At 40.0% G+C, this 24,590-nt stretch overlaps 1 protein-coding gene across 1 annotated transcript in view; it reads right to left on the bottom strand.

The window, feature by feature from the left end:
* Positions 1-24,590, bottom strand: part of ITPK1 (inositol-tetrakisphosphate 1-kinase) — a 134,854-nt gene that overhangs the window by 55,736 nt on the left and 54,528 nt on the right. The window contains exon 3 of the mRNA XM_081937055.1: positions 2,620-2,745. Within this exon, the coding sequence (XP_081793181.1) occupies positions 2,620-2,745 (126 nt within the window). The remainder of the gene's footprint in view (positions 1-2,619; positions 2,746-24,590) is intronic.

Genomic DNA, 24,590 nt, shown 5'->3' with positions numbered 1-24,590 from the left:
ATAAGAGGGAGCGAGTCACCCTAAACAGGGCGGCAGGGCGGTTATCGGCGGACGCAATAAGAGCAGCACAATGTCTACGTTTGGCCGCTCTTATTGCCACAAGGTAAGTCCGCAAATAGGCTCTTACCTGTGTTCGGTCAGATTCGGAGCGCGAGGATCTCCACCTACTCTCTAGACGTCTCCTGTGGCGCTTCATCACCCTGAGCTCCTCAGTGAACCAAGGAGCCCGGGTGGGTCGATGCCGCAGGAGAGGTCGCAACGGCGCAACCCGGTCCAAGGCCCCAGTCGTCGCCCTATTCCAGGCAGTCACTAGGTCCTCGGAACGGGAGCGGGACAAGGCTACAGGTATTGGCCCAAGCTCCGTCAGGAATCTATCAGATTCCATCAGGTGCCTGGGGCGGTACCAGTTTATAGAGTCTGGTTCCGCCTCCTCGCGGTGGGGGATAGCGCCAGGGAAGTCCAGCCGGAGGGATGAGTGGTCTGACCATGACAGGGGCGTGATAACTAAATCCCCTATTCCCAGATCACTCGTCCACTGTTCAGATACAAAAATGAGGTCCAGTGTGTGGCCCCCTTCGTGAGTGGGGCCCTGCACTAATTGGGTCAGGTCCATGGCCGTCATGGAAGCCATGAACTCCCGAGCCACCTCGGAAGCCGCTCCCGTTGACGGCAAGTTGAAGTCCCCCATGACCAAAAGTCTGGGAGTCTCAACTGCCGTCGCTGAGATTAGCTCGAGGAGCTCGGGCAGGGCTGCTGATGCATAGCGAGGAGCCAAGTATACAATCAGCAAGCCCCACTGCCTCCCTGGGCCCCAACTCACACCAAGGGACTCACACCCGGGTATCTGAGGAACAGTGAACTCCCTCGGCTCTAAACATTCCCGCATAACCACCGCCACCCCACCACCCTTACCCAGGGCCCGAGGCTGATGGAATGCTCGAAAACCCGGTGGGCACATTTCTACGAGGGGTAAACCACCCTCGTGGCCCAACCAGGTCTCCGTTATCCCTGCAAGGTCTAGCTCCTCCTCTGAGATCAACTCATTAATGAGGGGGGCCTTGTTGATGACAGACCTTGCGTTGCAAAGCATCAGCCGCAGGCCCTGGCTCTGTAGCGCCTGTCCACCTAGGCTGCAGGGGTTGGTACAAGCGACCGGGCGTAACCAGCAGCCGCGGTCTCCCAACCGACCTTGGGATCTTATCCTGTCCTCGCATCCCCTCCTCCCCGCGACCGTTGTAATAGGACAACCCTCTGCTTTCGTGACCTTTATATTCCCCCCCTCCACCGCATCCCCGTCCTTCCTGGACTCACCCGTCTGTCCGGCTCTGGCCGTCCTCCCGGTCTGATTAACCCTCCCCCCCACCCTGGGACCCCCTAAAAACAGTATAAAACATTTTACTAAAAAGCCCCTCAGCTTCCTCTTCTTCCACCTCTCGGGGTTCACGAACCCGTCATCAAGGCTGGCCCTTGAGAGAGCCAAGGGCCATACCTGCGAGAGAGGGGCCTCCCGCAGGCGCAGCAGGTCTGTCCTCGAGTAAATTGGTAGGTTGTTGACCATCCCGATAAGATAGGGGTGCAGATGATATAAAAGTTAATAGTTGAAAACCAGTGGGCTAGAGTCTCAATGGAGGGCGGAGGGTTTTTTCCAATGTCCAGGTGGTACTCAGAACTTAGAGAAAAAGGGGGGGGAGAGCAAGCCATGATTAGATATCCCAGATGGTGGGGGGAAAGGCGAAGATGGTAAATGGTAAATGGTGGTAGAGGATAGGTGATAGTTCCATTCATCTGTTTCATGGTGGATGTGGCCCCCCCGATGGATGGGGGGGGATTCTTGGCCCAGCTGCTTGGCTCTCAATGTTAGTCTGCTCGAGCCAGCAGGGGCCCGGGAGGGGGGGGAATGGGAGTAGCCAGAAACAAACGGCCAGGAATGACAAGATGACAAAATATCCCAAGGGGTTCTCTGGCTGCAACTTCCTCCATTCAACCATCGTCGCAGCCATCTCCCCTTGTCTCTTCCAGCAGTCTCCGTCCACCTCCCAGTCCTTCTCACCTATCAGATGTTTCCTGTTTCTCTCCCTTAAGTCCTTCGATGTTTCGGGGATCTCTCCGGTGCCTCCAATACTTCCAATGCCTCCGGAGCTGATGTTGCTGCAATGTTGAATTTTAGTGGCTCACGTGCGCAGTTCACTGGAAATTGTTCTGAGCATGCGCGCAGAACAATTTCCATTGAACAGTGCGCACGGCGGGTAGGTGGGTTGCGAACCGGTAGTAAGACCGACAGCACCAATCCCAGGTACTACCATATGCAAAATTATAGTAATGCAGTAGTTTTTAATGTGTGATTTGCATCTCTTTGCATGTTTGTTTTATTTATTGATGTCACACTTTTTCATTGTTTTTGAAAGATGTGTTTTTAAATCTATGGTAACATGAAGTTTTTCAGGAGAGGAAGATTCAGTTGTGATAGCTCCTTCACCATTAAGGTTAAGAACACGTTCCATATTCTTTCTTTACAGAAAATATTTTTAGGCAATTCTCAACTGTGACCTAAAAGAATTGTTTGGAGACGGATTGGAAAGATAATGTAGCTGATAATTGCTTATAATAAATACTACTTACCTGGAACCTATAAACCAACTCCAATGACTGGCTGTCATTTTGGTCAGCTTCAATTAGGACATCTGTCAGTTTATGTATGATCACATCTAATGGGCCCTGATCTTCTATCCGTTTGGTAAGGTCGAGCTGAGAAAAATGTGATAATGGAAGAAAAAAAGAGGATTATTCTATAAAGTTCTAAATCTGCCCTTCCGATATTTCTTTATTTCCCAATAACTTAATTAATAATATTTTCCACCTCCCTCCCACCCTGGTCCCACCTTCCCCATCTTTAATTGGATTGTAGCCTTTGGCTTGTATTAACTTATTTGTGTTTTTAGTATATTTATTTTATTGTATTTATTTCACCAAGCATGAATTAGATAACAGATATAAGTATAGACATGATTGAAATGAATACGAATACAAGGGAATATTAGGACAGGGACGGTAGGCACACTGGTGCGATTATGCACACGCTTTAAAGACTTTTTAGGAATGGGGTGAGGTCAACAGTAGATAGTCTAAGGTTAAAGTTTTGGTGGTTTAACTTACTATTGTTAAGACACTCAGAGTTACATGGTAAGATGGGCAGCCAATAAATGTTATAAATAAATAAAATAAATTTTGAAGGAAATACTTATGGAGTATAATTGAACTTAGGGAATCTCTCTCAAGCAGAATTGTACATACCATATAATAATGACTTCTGCATGGAACATTCACCTACAAACCATGAGCTACTTTATAAGCAAAGCTGCTGTCAGGCAAGGATGGGATTTGTAGGTTATCATCTGGAATCAAAGCTGGAGGGGTGAGGGTGACTCAGACAAGAGATTTGTAGACCCTACAGCGCAGAGTATTTTATAGCACTGTAAACACTTAACCTTTCAGTTGGGGTCCTGAATGCTGAACTTGAAATATTGTGTGTGCAAAGCCTAGCTTTGTTATTTCCCTGTCTATATTTCATGCTGAAGTTTTCTGAAATAGTTACAAACAGTGAGTATTCAAGGCGGTTAACAAAAATTAATTCCAAAATAAAATAAACCAAGCTTGTATTCATATTTACTTTAGCTATATGAACTACAAAATACTTCATTTGGATATCAAGCCAAGCCATGTAAGTAAGTGTGAATGTGTCATAAACACACTGCTTGCATCCAACTGCCTCTAATTCTGCTTCGCTAGATAATAGGCTTCACACTAGTCATAGTGGAAAACCTGGCTATCTGGACACTTAATCCTTTATTCAGGAATTGGTTTACTCATCAGAAGGCTTATGGACATGACTCAGCAAGATTAGTCTTTTTTACTCCAGACAAGAGTGAAGCTAAAGTTAAATTCTACATATAAGTTCATGTTCCATTATTTAAATTCTAGATTTTTTTCCTCCTGATTTTCTTACTCAAAAGTTCTTTAACTAGTCTCTTAAAAGGCTTTAGAAGACACTTGATCTAAATTGACAGAATGGTTTTCCCTAGTCCTGTCTTGCCTATCTTATTTCCATAATCAGCATACAACATACTTACTACACCTGATGGACAAGATTTTGAAACTGTGATTGAGGCAGGAGACAACTACAATTTGATTATTTAGAACATGTTTATATCAACTATTGTTGTGGCTTAAATGACATGTGACCATGGCTGTTGACTGACAAAGTGTGATGGTCTCACAGAATACATACCATTAATAAATTTCCTACTGAATTAAGGATTTTGAAAAACAAAATTTCTCCAAGTGTATATCATAACTTATTATTCTTCATATATTAATTATGAAAATAAAAACTTAAACTATCTTGCCTATGAGTAGTTACTCCCTTGTAAATATTCATAGGACGGCAGCTTCAAAGTTATATGTATTTTCAAGAGGTTTATGAATTTCAAATTCTCCCTTTCTTACCAATCATCTTCTATCAATAGTAACAAGAATCTTATATTATACTATAATACATAATATGATGATGATTATTATAAATAAGAGGAAGGGGAATTTGAAATAGGGCACTATAACAGAAGTCTATATTCCCATATGTTAATATTCTGATAGCTATAACACGTATATACAGTCCTTTTTTATTATAACATATACTGAAATGCATAAGTCAAGCGGTATTATACATGAGAAGTAGTCTATCATCAGTTTTATTTTGTTCTTTTTGCAAAATATCAAATATTAATATAGTATCAAATATTCTATAAATACTAAATAATAGAATTACAATACAATACAATACAATACAATACAATACAATACAATACAATACAATACAATAGCAGGGTTAGAAGGGACCTTGGAGGTCTTCTAGTCCAACCCCCTGCCTAGACAGGAAACCCTATACTAGCGATGGCGAACCTTTTTTGGCTTGCGTGCCATAAGTGTGGGAGCGCAGGGGGATAGTGTGCAGGCATGCCGCACCCATAATGCAATGTGCAACACCCCCCCCAGTGTGCATGCTTTTTTCACCCTCCCCAGGCTCCAGAGGCTTTATAGGAGCTTGGGGAGGGCGAAAACAGCCTCCCTCGCCCCCCGGAAGCCCTCTAGAGGCTTCAGGGACGTTCAGGAGGCTTCCCTGAAGCCTCCGAAGCAGTCAAAACCACCCTCCGAGCAAACCAGAAGTCGGAGGGTCGTTTTAAGTGCTCCAAAGGTTTCAGGGACCTTCAAGAGGCTTCCCTGAAGCCTTCGGAACGCTCAAAATGACCCTCGAGCAAACCGGAAGTCTGTTCCCGAACTTCCGGTTTGCTGGAGGGCTGGGTTTTTGCGCTCTGGAGGCTTCAGGGAAGCTCATGAAGCCTCCAGAGGGCCTCCGTGGGGACGGGGGAGGCTCTTTTCGTCCTCCCCATGCTCCTATAAAGCCTCTGGAACCTGGGGAGGGCGAAAAAATGGCTTTAAAAAAGGGTGAACTCAGCTGGCCAGCGCATGCGTGCGCGCTGGCCAGCTGACAGTGCAGCACCTCGCATACCCTGACAAATGGCTCCGCGTGCCACCTGTGGCATGCGTGCCATAGGTTCGCCATCACTGCCCTATCCATTTCAGACAAACGGCTATCCAACATCTTCTTAAAGACTTCCAGTGTTGGGGCATTCACAACTTATGGAGGCAAACTGTTCCACTGATTAATTGTTCTGTCAGGAAATTTCTCCTCAGTTCTAAGTTGCTTCTCTCCTTTTATATACAAGATGCATATAAAATCAAATCAAAGTAAAATCCTTAAAGAATGCATAAAATGTTCTTTCTACAAAATTTCTGTGATGTTAAGCTATATAATTAAACCTAAGTAAGCTGTAATCTAAAATTTAGAACGTGTTAATTTAATTCAGTTCAATTAAAACTTTATTACTGAAGCCAGGAGTCAGGAAGACAAATTAATGAACAGCATTGCAACAATGATACATTATATATTCAGAACATTATAAAAACAAGCTAAAATTATGTATACTCTTCTGGGAGACACCAGAAGACATATAAGTAATCTAGACATTACCTCCTATCAACGTTTACATGTGATCACATAAATTTTTTTGCCATATTATGTGTAATGTTTCTCATTTGACAAGAATAAAAAGGTGTAGAGTTGCTCCAAGTAATCTGGGAATTGCAGGGAAAGATGTATAAATAATACTTAGCATAGGACTTTCTATGAAAGGTGTAGTATAAGATATGCTTAATGTTCACTATTGATCCTGATTCATAGGAGCTCAGATGCTAACCCTAACACAAACTAGCTGTCAGGGTTCCAAGTAACACCCCGGCGAAAAAAAGGCTGGTAACACTATAGATGGGAGTACATTAAATCTTGCTTTTACATATCAATCAATAATAATAATCAATAATTTTATTTGATTAGCCGCAACCCTCTCCCGAAGGACTCGGGGCGGCGTACAATCAAAACGGATAAAAAATACACATAAGACAAACATATATACAAAAAGAACAGAGACATATACATATGTGCATGGAGGAGAGTTGACTTATAAGTGAAGGACAATTAAAAACACAATTAAAAAACACAATTAAAAACACAATTTAAAATCCCCTTAAATAAAATTACTAAATTAAAAAACCCATCAGGAGCGTTACGAAGTTATGGATGAGCCAGGCCAGCTATTTGGAAAAGGTGGGTCTTGAGCTTAACACGGAAGGAGCGGAGGTCAGTAGTGGTCCTAATATCCGGGGGGAGGTCATTCCACAGGGCTGGGCCCGCCACAGAGAAGGCTCTGCTCCTAGGCGCCGCCCCATGGCACTGTCTGGTGGACGGCACCTGGAGAAGTCCCTCTCTGTGCGAGCGGATGGGTCGTAGGGATGTATGGGGCAGAATACGATCCCGCAGGTAACTAGGTCCTGAGCCATGGAGCGCTTTAAAGATCGTAATCAAGACCTTGAAACGCACTCGATAGACCACAGGAAGCCAGTGCAACTCGCGCAGGAGAGGTGTCACATGGGAGTACTTAGTACTCCCCATAATCACCCGCGCGGCCGCATTCTGGACCAACTGCAGTCTCCGAGTGCATTTCAAGGGAAGCCCCATGTAGAGAGCGTTACAGTAGTCCAGGCGAGACGTCACCAGCGCATGGGTGACTGTGCGTAGGGCGTCCCGGTCCAATAGGGGGCGCAATTGGCGCACCAGGCGAACCTGGTGGAATGCCCCCCTGGCCACGGCTGTCATATGTTCATCCATGGACAGCCTGGCATCCAGGAGGACGCCCAAATTGCGCGCCCGCTCCACGGGGGCGAGTTGAATGCCCCCAATGGCCAGAGATGGAATTATCTGGTTGAACCGGGGAGCCGGAACCCACAGCCACTCCGTCTTGGAAGGGTTGAGCCTGAGTCGGTTGTCATCCATCCAGACCCGTACGGCTTCCACACACCGGGACATCACTTCGACGGCCTCGTTGGGGTGGTTCGGGGTGGAAATGTACAGCTGAGTATCATCAGCGTACAGATGGTATCCCACCCCGAAACCACGGATGATCTCACCCAGCGGCTTCATGTATGTGTTGAACAGGAGTGGCGAGAGGACCGACCCCTGTGGCACCCCACAAGTAAGGGGGCTTAGGGTCGACCTCTGCTCCCCTGCCAACACACGTTGCATCCGGCCGGAGAGGTAGGAGCCGAACCACCGCAAAACGGTGCCCCGGACCCCCAACCCCTCCAGTCGGTGCAACAGGATACCATGGTCGATGGTATCAAAAGCCGCCGAGAGGTCTAATAGGACCAGGATAGAGGAGCAGCCCCTATCTCTGGCCCTCCAGAGATCATCAACCAACGCGACCAAGGCCGTCTCCGTGCTGTGCCCAGGGCGAAAGCCGGACTGGCGCGGGTCTAGATAATCATTCTCCTCCAGATGTCGTGGAAACTGAGAAGCCACCACACTCTCTACAACCTTCGCCAAAAAGGGAAGGTTGGAGACAGGACGATAATTGGCCAGCTCCGTAGGGTCCAGGGAAGGCTTCTTGAGCAAGGGTCTCACCACCGCCTCTTTCAAGGCGGCCGGGAGAGACCCCTCACCCAACGAAGCGTTCACTAGGTCCAGGAGCCAGTCGCGTGTAACCTCCCAGGATGCCAGTACAAGCCAGGAGGGACACGGGTCCAGCAAACATGTGGTAGGTCGCAGTCGTCCACGCAATCTGTCCAAATCCTCGATGACAACCAAGTCAAACTCCTCCCAAAAAGGTTTCTCAAGACTCGCCACTGGCGTCTCGACTGGGCCACTGAAGGGGACCCAATCCTTCCGGATTTGAGCGACTTTATCCTGCAGATATTTCCCAAACTCCTCTGCCCTACCCTGTAAAGGGGCCTCCCGTGGCCTCTGAAACAGAAGGGAGCGGGACACCCGAAACAGGGCAGCAGGGCGGTTCTCTGCGGATGCAATGAGAGCGGCACAATATTGATGTTTGGCCGTTCTCAATGCCACTAGGTACGTCCTTAAATGGGCTCGTACCTGTGCTCGGTCAAATTCGGATCGGGAGGATCTCCAACGACTCTCTAGGCATCTCTTGCGGCGCTTCATCACCCTTAGCTCCTCGGTGAACCAAGGAGCCAGGGTGGATCGTTGCCGCCGGAGAGGCTGCAAAGGCGCCACCCGGTTCAAGGCCCCGGTAGTCGCATTATTCCACGCGGCCACCAGGTCCTCTACCGGAGGGCGGGTCAGGGCTGCAGGAGGTGGCCCAAGCTCCGTCTGGAACCTGTCTGGTTCCATCAAGCGCCTGGGGCGGAACCATCTAGTGTTTTCCGGTTCCGCCTCCCCGCAGCGAGGGGTAGCACCAGGGAAGTCAAGTCGGAGGAGTAAGTGATCTGACCATGACAGAGGAGTGATGGTTAAATTCACTCCTCCCAGATCACTCAACCACTGGCGAGAGACAAAAACAAGGTCAAGGGTGTGACCTCCCTCGTGTGTCGGGCCCTGAATCATTTGAGTCAGGTCCATGGTATCATGGAAGCCATGAACTCCCGAACCCCTTCTGATGCTTCTCCCACCGACGGCAGGTTAAAATCCCCCATCACTAAAAGTTTGGGGGTCTCAACCGCCACCGATGAGATCAGCTCGAGGAGCTCAGGCAGGGTCGCTGATGTATGGCGGGGAGCCAGGTATACTATCAGCAGGCCCATCTGCCTCCCAGGGCCCCATTTCACAACAAGGGATTCACATCCGGATATCTCCTATATTTTAGGATTATAAGTAAGATGAGTACCTATCAGACTTCCCTCTACACTAAACAAAATTTTGCTGATTGCATCTGTTTGACAGATTAATTCTTGATGATAGCCTATCTCCTCAGTCGATTGCTTTATAGGTAGTCCTCGATTTACAACAGTTCATTTACAATACTGAAAAAGTGACTTATGACCTTTTTCATACTTACAACCTTTGTATCATCCCCATGATCATGTAATCAAAATTCAGATGTTTGGCAATTAGTTTATGCTTATGACCCTTGCTGAGTCCCAAGGTCATGTGATCACCTTTGGCAAACTTTTGACAAGCAAAGTCAATGGGGAAGCCAGACTCACTTAACTACTGTGCAACTTATCCACTGCAGTGATTCACTTTACAACTGTGGCAAGAAATGTCATAAAATGGAGCAAAACTCACTTAACAAGTATCTCACTTAACAACAGTAATTTTGGGCTCAATTGTGGTTGTGAATCAAGGACTACCTGTACTTGCTCATTGTCCATTAAAACCCTACATGACCTTAACTTAGGTACTTGAGGGTCCATTTGTCTCCTATCATTTCTATACAATATGTTACATACAGTTAGCTCACTCTGTGTCCTGTCAATGAAGCAATGCCATCTAACAGGGCCCCAGGAAGGAAGCTTTCTCTATTGAAGAGGACCCTGATAGAGTTTTATATGGACCCCCACTCCTACTTCTTTAAGGTAAAGGTAAAGGTTTCCCTCACACATATGTGTTAGTCGTTCCTGACTCTAGGGCGTGGCGCTCATCTCTGTTTCAAAGCCAAAGAGCCAGCGCTGTCCAAAGTTGTCTCTGTGGTCATGTGCCAGCATGACTAAATGCCAAAGGCACATGGAACGCTGTTACCTTCCCACCAAAGTGGTCCCTATTTTTCTACTCGCATTTTTTAACGTGCTTTTGAACTGCTAGGTTGGCAGAAGCTGGGACAAATAAGGGGAGCTCACTCCGTTACACAACACTACGGATTCGAACTACCGAATTGCCGACCTTTCTGATTGACAACCTCAATGTCTTAGCCACTGAGCCACCGCATCCCTACCTCTTTAGCAGCCTTCAAAAAAGCATGAAAACATGGACATTAGAGTCTACTGCATAGATTCTAAATGATATTCCCACTGAAAGGTAACTATTTTTTGCCTGATATCTTCCAACAAAGCCTGCCTGTTATGTCTGCCACATAGATAGACAGATAATACACAACTGGTATTAATCTGAAGAAGGAGCTTATTGTATATATGCAGTTGCCCTGCAGGATTCCTTTCATTAGAACAAGAAATCTTGTCAATTTATGTTCGAATGATGTCTAGAACTCTATTTCAGATCAATAGGAAGTAGACAAAGCATATTTGCAGTTTTCTGGCCTGTTATAAATCACCAAATTTTAAAAAAAGGTTTTGTAAGACTCTGCTGTGCTTTATAAATATTTCCTTTGAATCAAGCTTAACTCCTAGTGGATAGATCTGTTTTTGGCAACCGTACAGAAGTGTTTTGTCATGGTCTAAGTCCACGGATAGCATCATGCATAGGCCACGCCCACTCCGGCTCCAGAAAGTATAAAAAACATTGCAATATGTCATATGATGTCACATGACACGATCGAGTTTGACACCCGTGGCTAGTCCATATCTTTGGAATTGTCAAGCAGTTGTCCATCTAGGTACCATCTAGAACTGACACTGTTAACTTCCAATCCTAGACAAGGTTGGCCATCTTAAAGTGGAGAAACTCCCACATGTGACAACTTCACTGTCTTCTATAGAATCTCTCATATCCAACTATTTCTTTGTCTTATTTTCTTGTTGCTGTAAATGGTTTAAGTTGTAAGGATTTTTTTAATGTTGTTGTGAGAATGAATGTTATAATAGCTGGGGAAAATGCCAAAAGGATGTTTTGTTCCACATTAACTCTATTTCTAAATTAGTTTTTTTTATTTGATTAAAAAATAAAATAAAGTCAGGAGCGAATAATAAGCTGAGATCAGAGAACATCAGTCAAAACATGAAACCCACACATTTTGTCTCTGCCCCCCCCACCCTTTTCTTCCTTTCCATTCTATTGCACATCTTCTCAGCCCTCAGCTCAACAAATACAAGAAACAGACAGTGCAGATGCTTCAGGAAGGCTATTTTATAGTAGTATACTAACAGAATCTTTAACATAGGAGAGTAACAGTCACGTTAAATAACCATTCCATTACACAAGTATATTAAATAAAATTACATGAGTTGTGAGAACAAGCATTCCTTCTTACCAGGGCTCAAATAAATAGGCTGTATGAAAAACAAACATATGAATACATATGTTAAAATATGATTTTACTGATTTTGCTATTCATGTATATTTTGTCTAGAAGTATCTTTCTATGCATGCACATGCCTTCGTATTCTGCCTTTTATGATATGACTATCACAATACAAAAAATCCCTACCTTGCTAAGAACTATTCACTTCAGAAAACATATCCAAAAGTGAAGAAGCATAAAGATCAATCTTGTGAAGTTTATTTTTCTTGCATGAGAAAATTCTTAATGCTTAGATAAGGAAGAAATTTGTTCCATGTGGTGTACACTGGCTTCTAAATATTAAATACCTTGCCTAGATCATAATTTCTAATAGCAAGAACCGACAATGTCATCCAATTATTAGACAGATTATAATGTTTGCAAGAATATTTCCATATTCTGAGAACAATTTGTAACTGCAAAAAAGTAAATATTTCTAAACTGAACCGAATTTGGATTCTTTCCATGTTTTCTTTGTATGCTGGCATAAAGTCTTTATGTCAACAAAATAAAGCTTTTCTAACAGAAATAGCTCCTTCTTAGTGCATATTTCTTATGGACTTCTACTGACCACAACTATAAAACAGAATGTCATTTTCTGACTGGAATTCCTGTTCTCCTGTTACCTGCTTCTTTCAGTATTTCCCTTTAAATAATATGTATATTTGATATAGTGATAATAAAACATTAATTTTTGGCACTAATTATGTGTATTGCTTATATATTCTGATTCCATAATCAGCAAGAAGAAAAAGAAATCAAGATGTGGGAGTTTTAATCTGAGGGAGCCAATGGTAGAATTGAACAGTGATAGAAAATATAGTGGATTTTAGAAACAAAATAGATTCTAGACAAAACTAGACTAGACTAGACTAGATTAATAGAATTTTTATTACACTCACATACTAGAGTTACTCATTCAATTGGATTCAGCAGATAATAGCACAAACTTAATCTTATATCTATAAGCTCAGAAACTAAAGGCCTGCATGTGAGACCACCAGAAAATTGCTGGGCTTTAGGCAAGACTGCAGGTTGCTTTTTTTAAGTTCTATAAGGGAATGACAAACCACTGCCATACTATTACCATTTACAGAGAATTGAGTAGTACCAAAATCTCTGCCACAATTTCTCCATAAAATGATTAAATGATTAATTTTTCCTTCTTCAACCATTTTTCTTCTACAATTGTGCCACAGCTGCTTTTCTGAAATTTATAAGTAAATATTTTAAATTTGGAAATAAAATACATTTTCCCTATACTGTTGGAATTATTTTTAACTTTTTGTCTTTATGATGGTATAATTTCAATTAAAATCAACCCAATCTTTCTTAGTTGGTTGTATGGATTACTAAAGTATAAACCACATACTGTGTAAAATGTTACATATTACTACTTTTTTTATCTCACTGTTATTCTGTAGACTGCAACAACATATTTTATATATAACAGTTTAAAATTGTTTTACATATTTTCAAAATCAAATATGGTTAATATCCCATTGTAGATTAGAATTAAAGTTTAACATTTTAGGATTTGGTTTTTGTAATATTACACCTTATCTTAGACACAAAAACAAATAGTATTTGTACATTCTGTATTCTTCAACAAAAGATTTATGGCACAACATAATTCCATAAATTGTACAGTTTAATGCTTTGCCACTGATTTCAGTGCTTCTGGCATTGGACTTGACTTCTTCTGAACAGAATGTACAGAGCTAGCCTTTACTAACCCTGTCCAAAGTCTATATGCAGTATTTCTGAGGCAACTGTAATAAGTAGGGATTATTCTCTCGGGGTTACGAAGTCAGAAAACTTTTCATTTATTTGTAATTTGAGATTTCAACTTAACAAAGTGCACTAAAAACAAGCCTCCATAACGATATATAACACAACTGATTTATTTCTGTCAAATCTTATCTAGCTATCTATAATACATGTATATTTCCCTGGCTTTTGTGTGAAAATCAGGACCATAGAAGTGATTCTCCTCACACCAATTCCTTTTTATTCTAGCAACCGCTCTATGAGGAAGAATGGATTAAAGACAGTCACTGATCCAAAGGGCAGGGATTTTGAAAGCCGAAATCCTATTGGGTCTTGAAAAAATTACAAATTGTTGTAATTTTTGTAAAATTACAAAACATGTCATTGTAATTCTTATTAAATTGTGAATATATTTAGGGGGCAAGTAGAATAAAAGAGCTTTGAAAAACTCATTATCTGCTCAAAGACTGGGTATGTAACTGTGTGTGTGTGTGTGTGTGTGTGTGTGTGTGTGTGTGTGTGTGTGTGTGTGTGTGTATACTTCAGAAAAAGTAGACATTTGCATTTGATATTTTAGGAAAAGCTTGATGGGCTTCCATACAAGTATGTCCTCATTTTTTTTCAATTCTTCAATGCTCAGTTATGAAAGCATCTCCAGAATTTGGGTTTAATGGTATACTTGATCTTTTAAGGCTTGCATCTTCATAATAATTTTTAGCTATTTCAGGCCTCAAAACCATGAATGTCAGGTCCTTAAACAAAAGCATGACAGAGAAAGATTCATATTTACATCTGTGCAAGTGCATTTGAAAGTCTGCAGTAGAAGTACTAGAGAAAGAAGGGAGATGCAATAAATAAAGGTAAAGGTTCCCCTCGCACATATTGTATGTGCTAATCGTTCCTGAATCTAGGGGGCAGTGCTCAAATCCATTTCAAAGCCGAAGAGCCAGCACTCTCAGAAAACGTCTCTGTGGTCATGTGGACAGCATGACTAAACGCCGAAGGTGAACTGAACACTGTTAACTTCCCACCAAAGGTAGTCCCTATTTTTCTACTTGCATTTTTACGCTTTCGAACTGCTAGGTTGACAGAAGATGGGACAAGTAACAGGAGCTCACTCCATTATGCGGCGCTAGGGATTCGAACCACTGAACTGCCAACCTTTCTGATCGACAAGTTCAACATCTTAGCCACTGAGCCACCACGTCCCTTATATGCAATAAATATGATAATAAATAGATAATAAATATCTAAAAGCAGAGAAACAAACGATGAGTTGGAGTAAACCATCTATTATACTTATATATTATGTATAATATATACGTATATATTAATATACTTATATATTTCCTTATCAGGTTTGTCTAGTCAAAAATCTTCTATCTCTCCACAGCTTAGAATAAGCTCAGCTGTAAGTTAAAATGGGTTGCAACCAAAGGGAGGGAGGGAAAACAAGTGGCTTATATACCTCTTCTTGTGATTAGAAAAGCTACTGAAAAAGATAACTCAGGTAGTAAGAAAAAGACTAAAAAGCTCAACCACACATCTCTACCATGTTACATATTGCAGTTAGTTCATTGGATTATCAATTTAATTTATGCCAAATGAAAACCAGAACTGGGGAAACAAATCACTGTGGAGGCTTCCCAGTCTTTCTCTCTCCCTTTAATATTTGATCAGCCAAATATCTCCATGTTAAAGCCTGCCAGAGAGAAAATACAACTCTCACAGTGAATTAATAATAGCAGTAACATTAGTTTTTCATTCTTCACAGAACTTGAAATATGCAACATAAAGAGAATAAATAAATAAACACTTACAACCAATGCAAAATATCTGGACAATAAAATATTTCTTATTACTCATTAAAATAGGCATTGAAAAGTCAATATTAATGGTTTTTGTTGTTATTTATGTGGATAGGCATCACTTTTGCACTATCCTGTATGCAAAAAGAATGTATAAAAATTCATTTCTATATATTAATGTTCTGTATATACATTAAAAATAATATTCAAGGTAGTTATGATAAACAAAGTACAATTAAAACAAAAGCAGAATCAATTCAATTAAAAACCAGTAAACCTGCAGCATAAAAAAATTACAATGAGCTGAACACCCCTAACTTAATGTAACATGTGAACCTATTCTATGTACCCCATGGATGATGGTAAACATAATATTGCTATTAATATGTTCATAAAGAAATGTATATTATATTTTTTTCATTTTAAGAAATAGTGGTACTATATTTCCATTTTCCAATCAAGGCTTGATAGTCAGCAATATTTTAATGGTTTGAATTAATTTTTTTATAACTACAAAATTACAGTTATTCCAGAAGTCACAGGGACTAGTTATACTTATCTCTCTACAGTATTCTGATACCCCGATTTTATAGCCATGCTTTTGTGAAAAATGACCTTGCTCACACATGGGACACACTTTTCCAGTGATTATTTGAATAGGTGTTAAATACAGAAATTTAACTAAGAAAGTGCACAGAATAAAACCTGCTGGGATTGAAAGCAGTCAAACTTTTTTGGGTAAAAGAGTGGATGACAGAAATGTTACATAATAAGGCAGAGATGCACAGAGCTAATTTAGACATTCACTCATTTCTAGCAGGAGTGGTGAACTTGCATATTCAAAATAATTATTAAAAATGAATTTTGAAGCAGTGTAATTCAGCCAAAAGTGTATTATTACCTTATGAAAGAATTTGTCAAAAAGAACTAAATATTAGATAAAAGAATCAAAACTGCACATTTTTCAGCTTTCAAAACTGGCACTGAATTGGATATGGTAACAAATCAGGCATGAGAACCATGCAGAGGACATTAGAAACTAAAAGATGATCTTACAGAGGTTATATTGGCTCTTTCAAAATCTTGTTCTTTCAAATTGTTAAATCAATTCAATACAAATTGAAACAATAGAAAATATTGGGAGAGAAATCTGATATAAATTGGTGTATATAGCTTGCTCTCAGATATATAAGATTTATTTAGTATCTCAGACAATGAATTTTGTGTGGTAGCCTGGTTGCAAACTACATACCACACCCAATTTAAAGTGTTCACTATACAGTACAAAACCTTACATTGCTTAGGTCGAGATTTCTACAGAACCCGTTTTCACCTTATGATCTGACTTTCAATAGGGCAGCTGCTGAAAGCTCCAACACAGATACATTTAACACCTGTATTTCTGGGGAGAGAGGCATGGCCATAAAGCACTGCACTTTGGGATCCTGCAGGGTTCTACTCCCTCTCTGCTGCTTTTATTTGACATCTTCATGAAAGCACTGGGTGAGCTTAATACATTCTTAATACACTGACAAATATCATCAATATACTGATGATATACAGCAACACGTCTCTACCAAGTAATTCCATCCAGGCACTTCTGCAACAGCAGGTAAGAAACATATTTCTTATTAAGCTTATTAAAACAATTAACATGTTTTTAAATCTTAAATATTTTTATTATTTTGATGTATTTCTTTTCCTCTTCAATTTTCATTTGATATCGCCTTGGCAATATTATAGCATGTAAATATTTGTTGAAAACAAACTAAACCTTTTCTTCATGTCAGTTATTTTTAGATTATTCCCAGTTTTTAAACTAGAAAAAATATTCTGCCTTTGGCAAGCCTCTAAGAATCTAAATCTTATTCCACATATAACCAATCCAAATAAAATGGAGCATGAAGAAAACCCAAAACAATATTCTGCACACACTTTACAAAAACAATATCTACTTTAATTAAATTAACCAGCAGGTTCACACATTTTTTAGAATTACCAGAGAAGCTTACAAGTAATTCATAACAATCATCATTTCCAGCAACAAGTCTTAAAAATCTTGGAAGACTTTACAGAAGCAGATTTCAGCTTTCTTGTGGAAAACTCTAGCCACTTATTGATTTATTTTTGTTAGCTTTATATTCAAGAGATCAAGACAACTTACAAGAGGATCTCTACTTTACCCCCAAAACAACAGCTTTTTGAGGTAGGTACCTGAGAGAAAAGGGCAAACATCAAGAGCAAAAGGTAGATCTGAGTTCAAATTCTATTGTAAAACCTCAATTATTTTATAACTTTGGCAGCTAAAATTAATTTACATGAACACATTTCTATTCATGTCCACTTAAAAGAAGCACTATCTCAGGTTTTCAAATTTCTTATTTTCACAAAATATCTTCCTTTGCCACTATTCCTTTTTGTTATCATTGCATATATTGTACAGTTTTATACTATGCAAAATTATTATTTGTAAATTTTAGGAAACTTTTTCTCAAACAGGTATCCCCAAGGAGTGATATATATCTATGGAGGACATGTGAAAGCTTCTCCAAAATATAGAACAGAATACTTTCCTCAAGCCAACCATTTTTTAAAATCAAATACTCCAAAATTTCTATTTAGACTATTATTTCCAATACTTTCCATGCTCATTGTGCTGCATGGAGGGGAATAGGAGCTATAATCCAACAGTTTAAAGAGTCTTCTAAAATATTTTTGGTCAAAACTGCTTTTCATCGTCAATCCTAAACCAAGTTTGGATTATACCACACTGGCATTTAATATGGACATCTATCATTGCATTACAGAATTTCTCAACAGTTCTGCTTCTCCGGCTGTCAACTTGACAGCAAGATTTTTTTCTTGAAAATTAGAAGCCTTAGAAAGAGAGCCTGTTTTATAACAAAACTTCATTCAGTAAGCTCACTAATTGGCTGTCCGTCTTTGTCACTAGCCAAAGATTTGGGAACAAAAATATACTGAAACCTTTTGTATCCAGATACAATAAAAAACACAAAAGCCAGATTCCTATTTGGATGGGGGTTTTTTTCTAAATAAAAAAGCCCTTTTCTGATCATCAAAAGAGATGAAACCACTTCCACTTTAAATTCATTACAGGATTCTATGCGGTAAACCTATTATTAGGAAGAAAAAAAATTGAATTAATGAGAACATTTAAGAAAATGCTCATAAGATAGAAGTTTGGTACAAACCAGTACCAATCAATACTAGTTTAAATTAATTGCTGAAGAATTATCATAGAGCCAGGAAATAAGAATCAAGGCAGCATTCTTTGCTTACTCATATACAGCCATAAGTTGACAGCTGGAAGAAAATGGATTCTCCTTCACAATTGTTTTTCAAGAAAATATGTGCTTGAGTACGTATTTTATTCAGTTTGAAAAAAAGACCATGCTAATACAACATGAAGGAATATGTCACTTTTTCTTATCCCATCCTTCTGCAATTTAGCTCATGGAGCTTTTCTTCTCAGCATCCACTGTTCTGCATACATTCTGACATAATGTATGAAATGTTGGTTATTGCTTTTAAAGCCCTGAATGACACAGGGCCAGATTACTTGAAGGACCATCTGTCTCTGAGAATTATGGCCACTCCACAAGATGTAACAGGAAGGTCATGTTCCTGGTTCTATTAAATAGTGCCATCTTGTAGGATCAAGAAGGCATGCCTTCTCTGTCACAGTTCCTGATCTATGGAACAGCTTCTCCCTGTGAGGTGGAGGGCCCCTAATCCTATTAGCCTTCTATTAAAACTTAGCCCCAAGGCATTAAGGTCACGATATTGGAAAAGACTATCATGCATGTGTCTTGTTTTGTGAAAATGTTATAATGATACGTAAATTTCTGATAATGCTTCTGGGGCAGTTAGTATCTTATTAGTATCTTATTTTGTTGTAATAGTTAAAGTTATAGACCAGGACTGGAAACCAGGACTAGATCATTTCAAAACAATGAAAGTAAATTCAAATCCTCAGTCATGGAAATTCACTAGGTAACTATGAGCCAGTCACACTCTCTCAATCCAATCTATCTAATCGGATTGTTACTAGATAAAATAGTGAAAGATTCCTAGGTAAGCTTCCTTAAGGCTTTGGAAGAAAAAAAAGAATATTTAAAATTAAATTAAAATCTCTCATATAATTCCAAGTTGTTTTGCTGGATTTCCACTATATTACATAAAAGCCGGTAATGATGTTTATTTTTGTAACTTCATTCCCAACATAACAAGAATAAGCACCCCATCTTTAGAGAGGCACTGCAAAAGTCACTAATAAGCTTGTGTTAGTAAACTGAATATTAAGAGGAAACTTCTGGAAAAGGCCAATGAATCGATACCAAATGAAAACAAAGAACCAGTTTCTTTCCTTCTGTATAGCAAAGGAACTGGAACAGCAACACAGAGAGGACTATACTTTTGGGCTCCATCAATAGTTTCCTAACTTAACTGGAAAAGTGCTTAATTAAGAAACAGGAATATTCACTGCTACCTATGAAATCAGTAAAGCCTACACTAGTTATTCAACTGCCTCGTGGGCTAAAAATACAGAGATAGCAGTCTGTGAAAAGGGATCTGGCTTCATTTTGGAGTTTTTGAGTTTTTCCATAATTTTGACAGAGATTTTTGTGTGTGTGTGCGCGCACTAAACCGGCAGTAATGCTGGCAGCAACCCACCCCTGCTGTTGTTACCTCATTAAATTGATTGAATTTAGGAGGAGATCACTTTTTCACATTGACATAGCACATGTTGGAAAATAAGTAAACCCTGGTGCTATTTATTTATTCAGACGTCATTTATATACAAAGAGGGCCTATATCAAGCTATGATAAAAGTCAGTGAAGAAATATTAATACATTCAGAAAACCTGAAAGTGAGCAAATAATTTTTCATAAAACTATAGTCCATACTGATCTATTCAATTACTATGCACTATACATTCTAGATCTTGGAATTTACATATCTGGACTCTCAAATTAGAGCAATGCAGCCTCGTTATCCTTTTTTTAAATTCAATATTAAATTTTCACAACCCTGTTATATACAGGTGAAACTTGGAAAATTAGAATATCGTGCAAAAGTTCATTTATTTCAGTAATGCAACAAAAGGTGAAACTAATATATGAGATAGACTCATTACATGCAAAGCAAGACAGTTCAAGCCATGATTTGTCATAATTGTGATGATTATGGCTTACAGCTCATGAAAACCCCAAATCCACAATCTCAGAAAATTAGAATATTGTGAAAAGGTGCAATATTCTAGGCTCAAAGTGTCCCACTCTAATCAGCTAATTAAGCCATAACACGTGCAAAGGGTTCCTGAGCCTTTAAATGGTCTCTCTGTCTGGTTCAGTAGGAATCACAATCATGGGAAAGACTGCTGACCTGACAGTTGTGCAGAAAACCATCATTGACACCCTCCATAAGGAGGGAAAGCCTCAGAAGGTTAATTGCAAAAGAAGTTGGATGTTCCCAAAGTGCTGTATCAAAGCACATTAATAGAAAGTTATATGGAAGGGAAAAGTGTGGAAAAAAAAGGTGCACAAGCAGCAGGGATGACCGCAGCCTGGAGAGGATTATCAGGAAAAGGTCATTCAAAAGTGTTGGGGACTTTCACAAGGAATGGACTGAGGCTGGAGTCAGTGCATCAAGAGCCAACACACACAGATGGATCCTGGACATGGGCTTCAAATGTCGTATTCCTCTTGTCAAGCTGCTCCTGAACAACAAAAAACGTCAGAAGCGTCTTACCTGGGCTAAAGAAAAACAGACCTGGTCTGTTGCTCAGTGGTCCAAGTCGTCTTTTCTGATGAGAGCAACTTTTGCATCTCATTTGGAAACCAAGGACCCAGAGTATGGAGGAAGAATGGAGAGGCACACACTGCAAGATGCTTGAAGTCCAGTGTGAAGTTTCCACAGTCTGTGTTGATTTGGGGAGCCGTATCGTCTGTTGGTGTTGGTCCACTGTGCTTCATTAAGTCCAGGGTCAACACAGCCATCTACCAGGAGATTTGGAGCACTTCATGCTTTCTTCCGCAGATGAGCTTTATGGGGATGCTGACTTCATTTTCCAGCAGGATTTGGCATCTGCCTACACTGCCAAAAGCACCAAAACCTGGTTCAATGACTGTTGGATTACTGTGCTTGACTGGCCAGCAAACTCACCTGACCTGAACCCCATAGAGAATCTATGGGGCATTGCCAAGAGAAAGATGAGAGACATGAGACCGAACAATTCAGAAGAGCTGAAGGCCGCTATTGAAGCATCCTGGTCTTCCATAACACCTCCGCAGTGCCACAGGCTGATAGCTTCCATGCCACGCCGCATTGAGGCAGTAATTGCTGCAAAAGGGGCCCAAACCAAGTACTGAGTACATATGCATGCTTACACTTTTCAGAGGTCCGATATTGTTCTATGTACAATCCTTGTTTTATTGATTGCATGTAATATTCTAATTTTCTGAGATTGTAGATTTGGGGTTTTCATGAGCTGTAAGCCATAATCATCACAATTATGACAAATCACGGCTTGAATTATCTTGCTTTGCATGTAATGAGTCTATCTCATATATTAGTTTCACCTTTTAAGTTGCATTACTGAAATAAATGAACTTTTGCACGATATTCTAATTTTTCGAGTTTCACTTGTATATATATTCTCATATACATATATCTCATATATATATTCTTGTGTTCTGCGATGCATGCATTTATAGGACAAAAAAACAGGAGAATAAATGCATCCATTGCAGAACACAAGAATGCAGTAAGAGAAAAAAGAAAAAACTTCCTCCCTTTTCCAGCACCTTAAAGCTACAGGACATGAAATCAATTTTGAAGAAACCAGGTTAATCTCCAAAACTGACCACTTCAGCAAGAGAATATTTGTGGAAGCTATCGAAATAGAGAAATACCCCCACAACATGAATAAATGTGATAATACCTCCCGTCTACCAGACATCTGGAAACCAGCCCTAGTCAACAAACGAGCCCCACCCACCACCCAGGCCGTTACAACACGAAACAACGGACACACAGCCAGGACCAATCAGCACCAATCTACCAATCATGATACAACCACACGACCAATCATTCCACTTACTGAAAACAAAGCCAGCACTCCACACACACAAACCAAGATTTATAGAAAGACGGCAGCTCTGACCATGCTTTAAGCCCAAAACCCAGCCTGAAGATGGCGAGTGAGACCTCGCCGAAACGTTGCCAAGACAATCTCAATCTTACATGGGAAAAGACCCAAATACAACAAGGCCATATATATATGTGTGTGTGTGTGTGTGTGTGTGTGTCTGTCTGTCTGTCTATAGTGGGTGGATGTGTACACACACGTATACAGATAGAGAGATAGACAGACAGACAGAAAGAAATTACATACCTACATACATATAAACATCTGCATAGCTGAGTGGGTTTAGAGAAATAAGACCTCTACTTTGTGCCAAAACTATACCTGGAGATTGTGCTGTTTTGCTCAGTAGCCAAGCTGAATGCTCTCCCTATACCTATGTTAAGGAGTGGATATAAAAAGGAAAGAAGTGAAGATTTGGGTGCATAGATTTTGTTATCACATAGCAATCTGATATTTGGATGTATTCTCAAATGCAGCAAAAGTCAATATGCATTTAAAAGTCCTGGGATGTCGCAGTGAAGGTTTAGCAGCATAAAAACAGGAAATATTTCAGCTACAGAGGAATTGGGTGGGCAGTTGCAAAGCACAACTTTAGATTTCTCTATATCTTGCATTTTAAAAAGCAGAAGCACGTTGTTGCTTCTTGTATGGAAGTGTCAGCAAAAAAAAATAGCCTTTTTGGTCATTAATTTTACTTTAAAAGTGCAAGTAATTGAAGATTTATATCAAAACTGATGAAGAAAATGCAACGGCAGGATAATCAATAGGCTTATTAGTTGTGGATTTCTACATTTATATATTAGAACCAAAGCTTATATATTGACAATAAAGACATGCTACTACAGGCTCACACTGTGAGGGAGGTGCAGTTTCTAAATTTGACGCATGCATGTATACATAATCTGGCAAACTCTTTTCCTTTAAAATTTTGTATGACTGTGACAGTCCTGCCTTCATGACTCTGTGTGTCATCCTTTTATGATTTTTTTACAGCCACAATGATAATTAGCTCTGAAGTTCACATAAAACCATTATCAACTACTAGTCTAATATGGGGGGGGGGGGATGAAACAATATAACCTTGATTATATTCCATCAAGTTATCTATGAAAGTTAATTTTTACAACAAAAAGAGAAGAAAGTGCAATGCCCAAGGGAAACACCTTGTACACACACAGTCGTTTTTATTATTTGCTAAGATATTTGAGGAGATGACTGTAATATGCTATTAAGCAAGCAGCTCAAATTGCAGGAGGTATACCTAATGAGTAACTGAGAATCTTGATAAGGAAAAAAAACTACCCTTACTTTTAGGCATTTGACTCTTGTTCTTTTTCCATGAGCACCTATCATGTTGTCATTTTTGATTTCCAAGTTCAAACCCCAGAGTCTCTCCTTGGCTTACAAAACCATTCCTTGTGAGGATTTTCTTGTTCTTGTTTTTGTTTTAAAAGCAGCTATCCTCGACTCTCCTGTGGTGCCCAGCTATGTTGTTTCCACAGCTAAAAACCTACTTTCAGTTCTCTTGGACCAACTTTGTTGCTTTATCAGCCTAAAAAGATAACTGTTTCCTTCTATTTTGAAAACCACTTCTTCGTGTTTCATTCTATCTCCATATATGGCGTAACCAGTATACAAGTTCCTTATTTTCCTGTTGTGTGGTAGAAAATTACGGAAATGTCTCAAGTTGGAAGGAGCTTCCTAATCCACATGCTGGAGATTGGCATATTAATATTCTCGGTTTTTATTTTGTGTCTTTGTGTGTGTGTGAGGGAGGGGGGATTGTCCATATAGGATTTTGCATTAATGTGTCTCTCTCTATAGCTGCCACTAAACTCCAAATGGCTGCAGCACCTCCACAAAGCATGACTTTAGGATTTCATTTTATTATTGTTATTTGATAGTTTACTCTTAACTGTACATTTCATTCTGGATCTGTTTAATGAAATAATTTTTGAATGTAAAATCACTTTTTACATTTATAAACTATGAGTAGAAGATGACAAACAAAGGAGATACAAATCTGGAAGGTGCCTAATCTTTATTACAATAATTAAAAATAAATTATTGTTACATTATCACAAATTAAGTTTTCTTAGTTAATGGACTGAATTTCAACAAGAAATGCATATAACAGAATATCACTAAATTAATTCAATAAAAACAACAAAATCTGGAAGCAAAATTGGATTCCTTGAAACTTGATTGTAAAGCTAAAACTGAGAAATTACCATATTTTTCGGAGTATAAGATGCACC

The sequence above is a fragment of the Natrix helvetica genome (genome assembly GCF_964273705.1).
Source record: "Natrix helvetica genome assembly, chromosome: 1".
Taxonomy (NCBI): domain Eukaryota; kingdom Metazoa; phylum Chordata; class Lepidosauria; order Squamata; family Natricidae; genus Natrix; species Natrix helvetica.
Note: the sequence above shows the minus strand (reverse complement) of the source record. Positions and strands in the feature narration are given on the sequence as shown.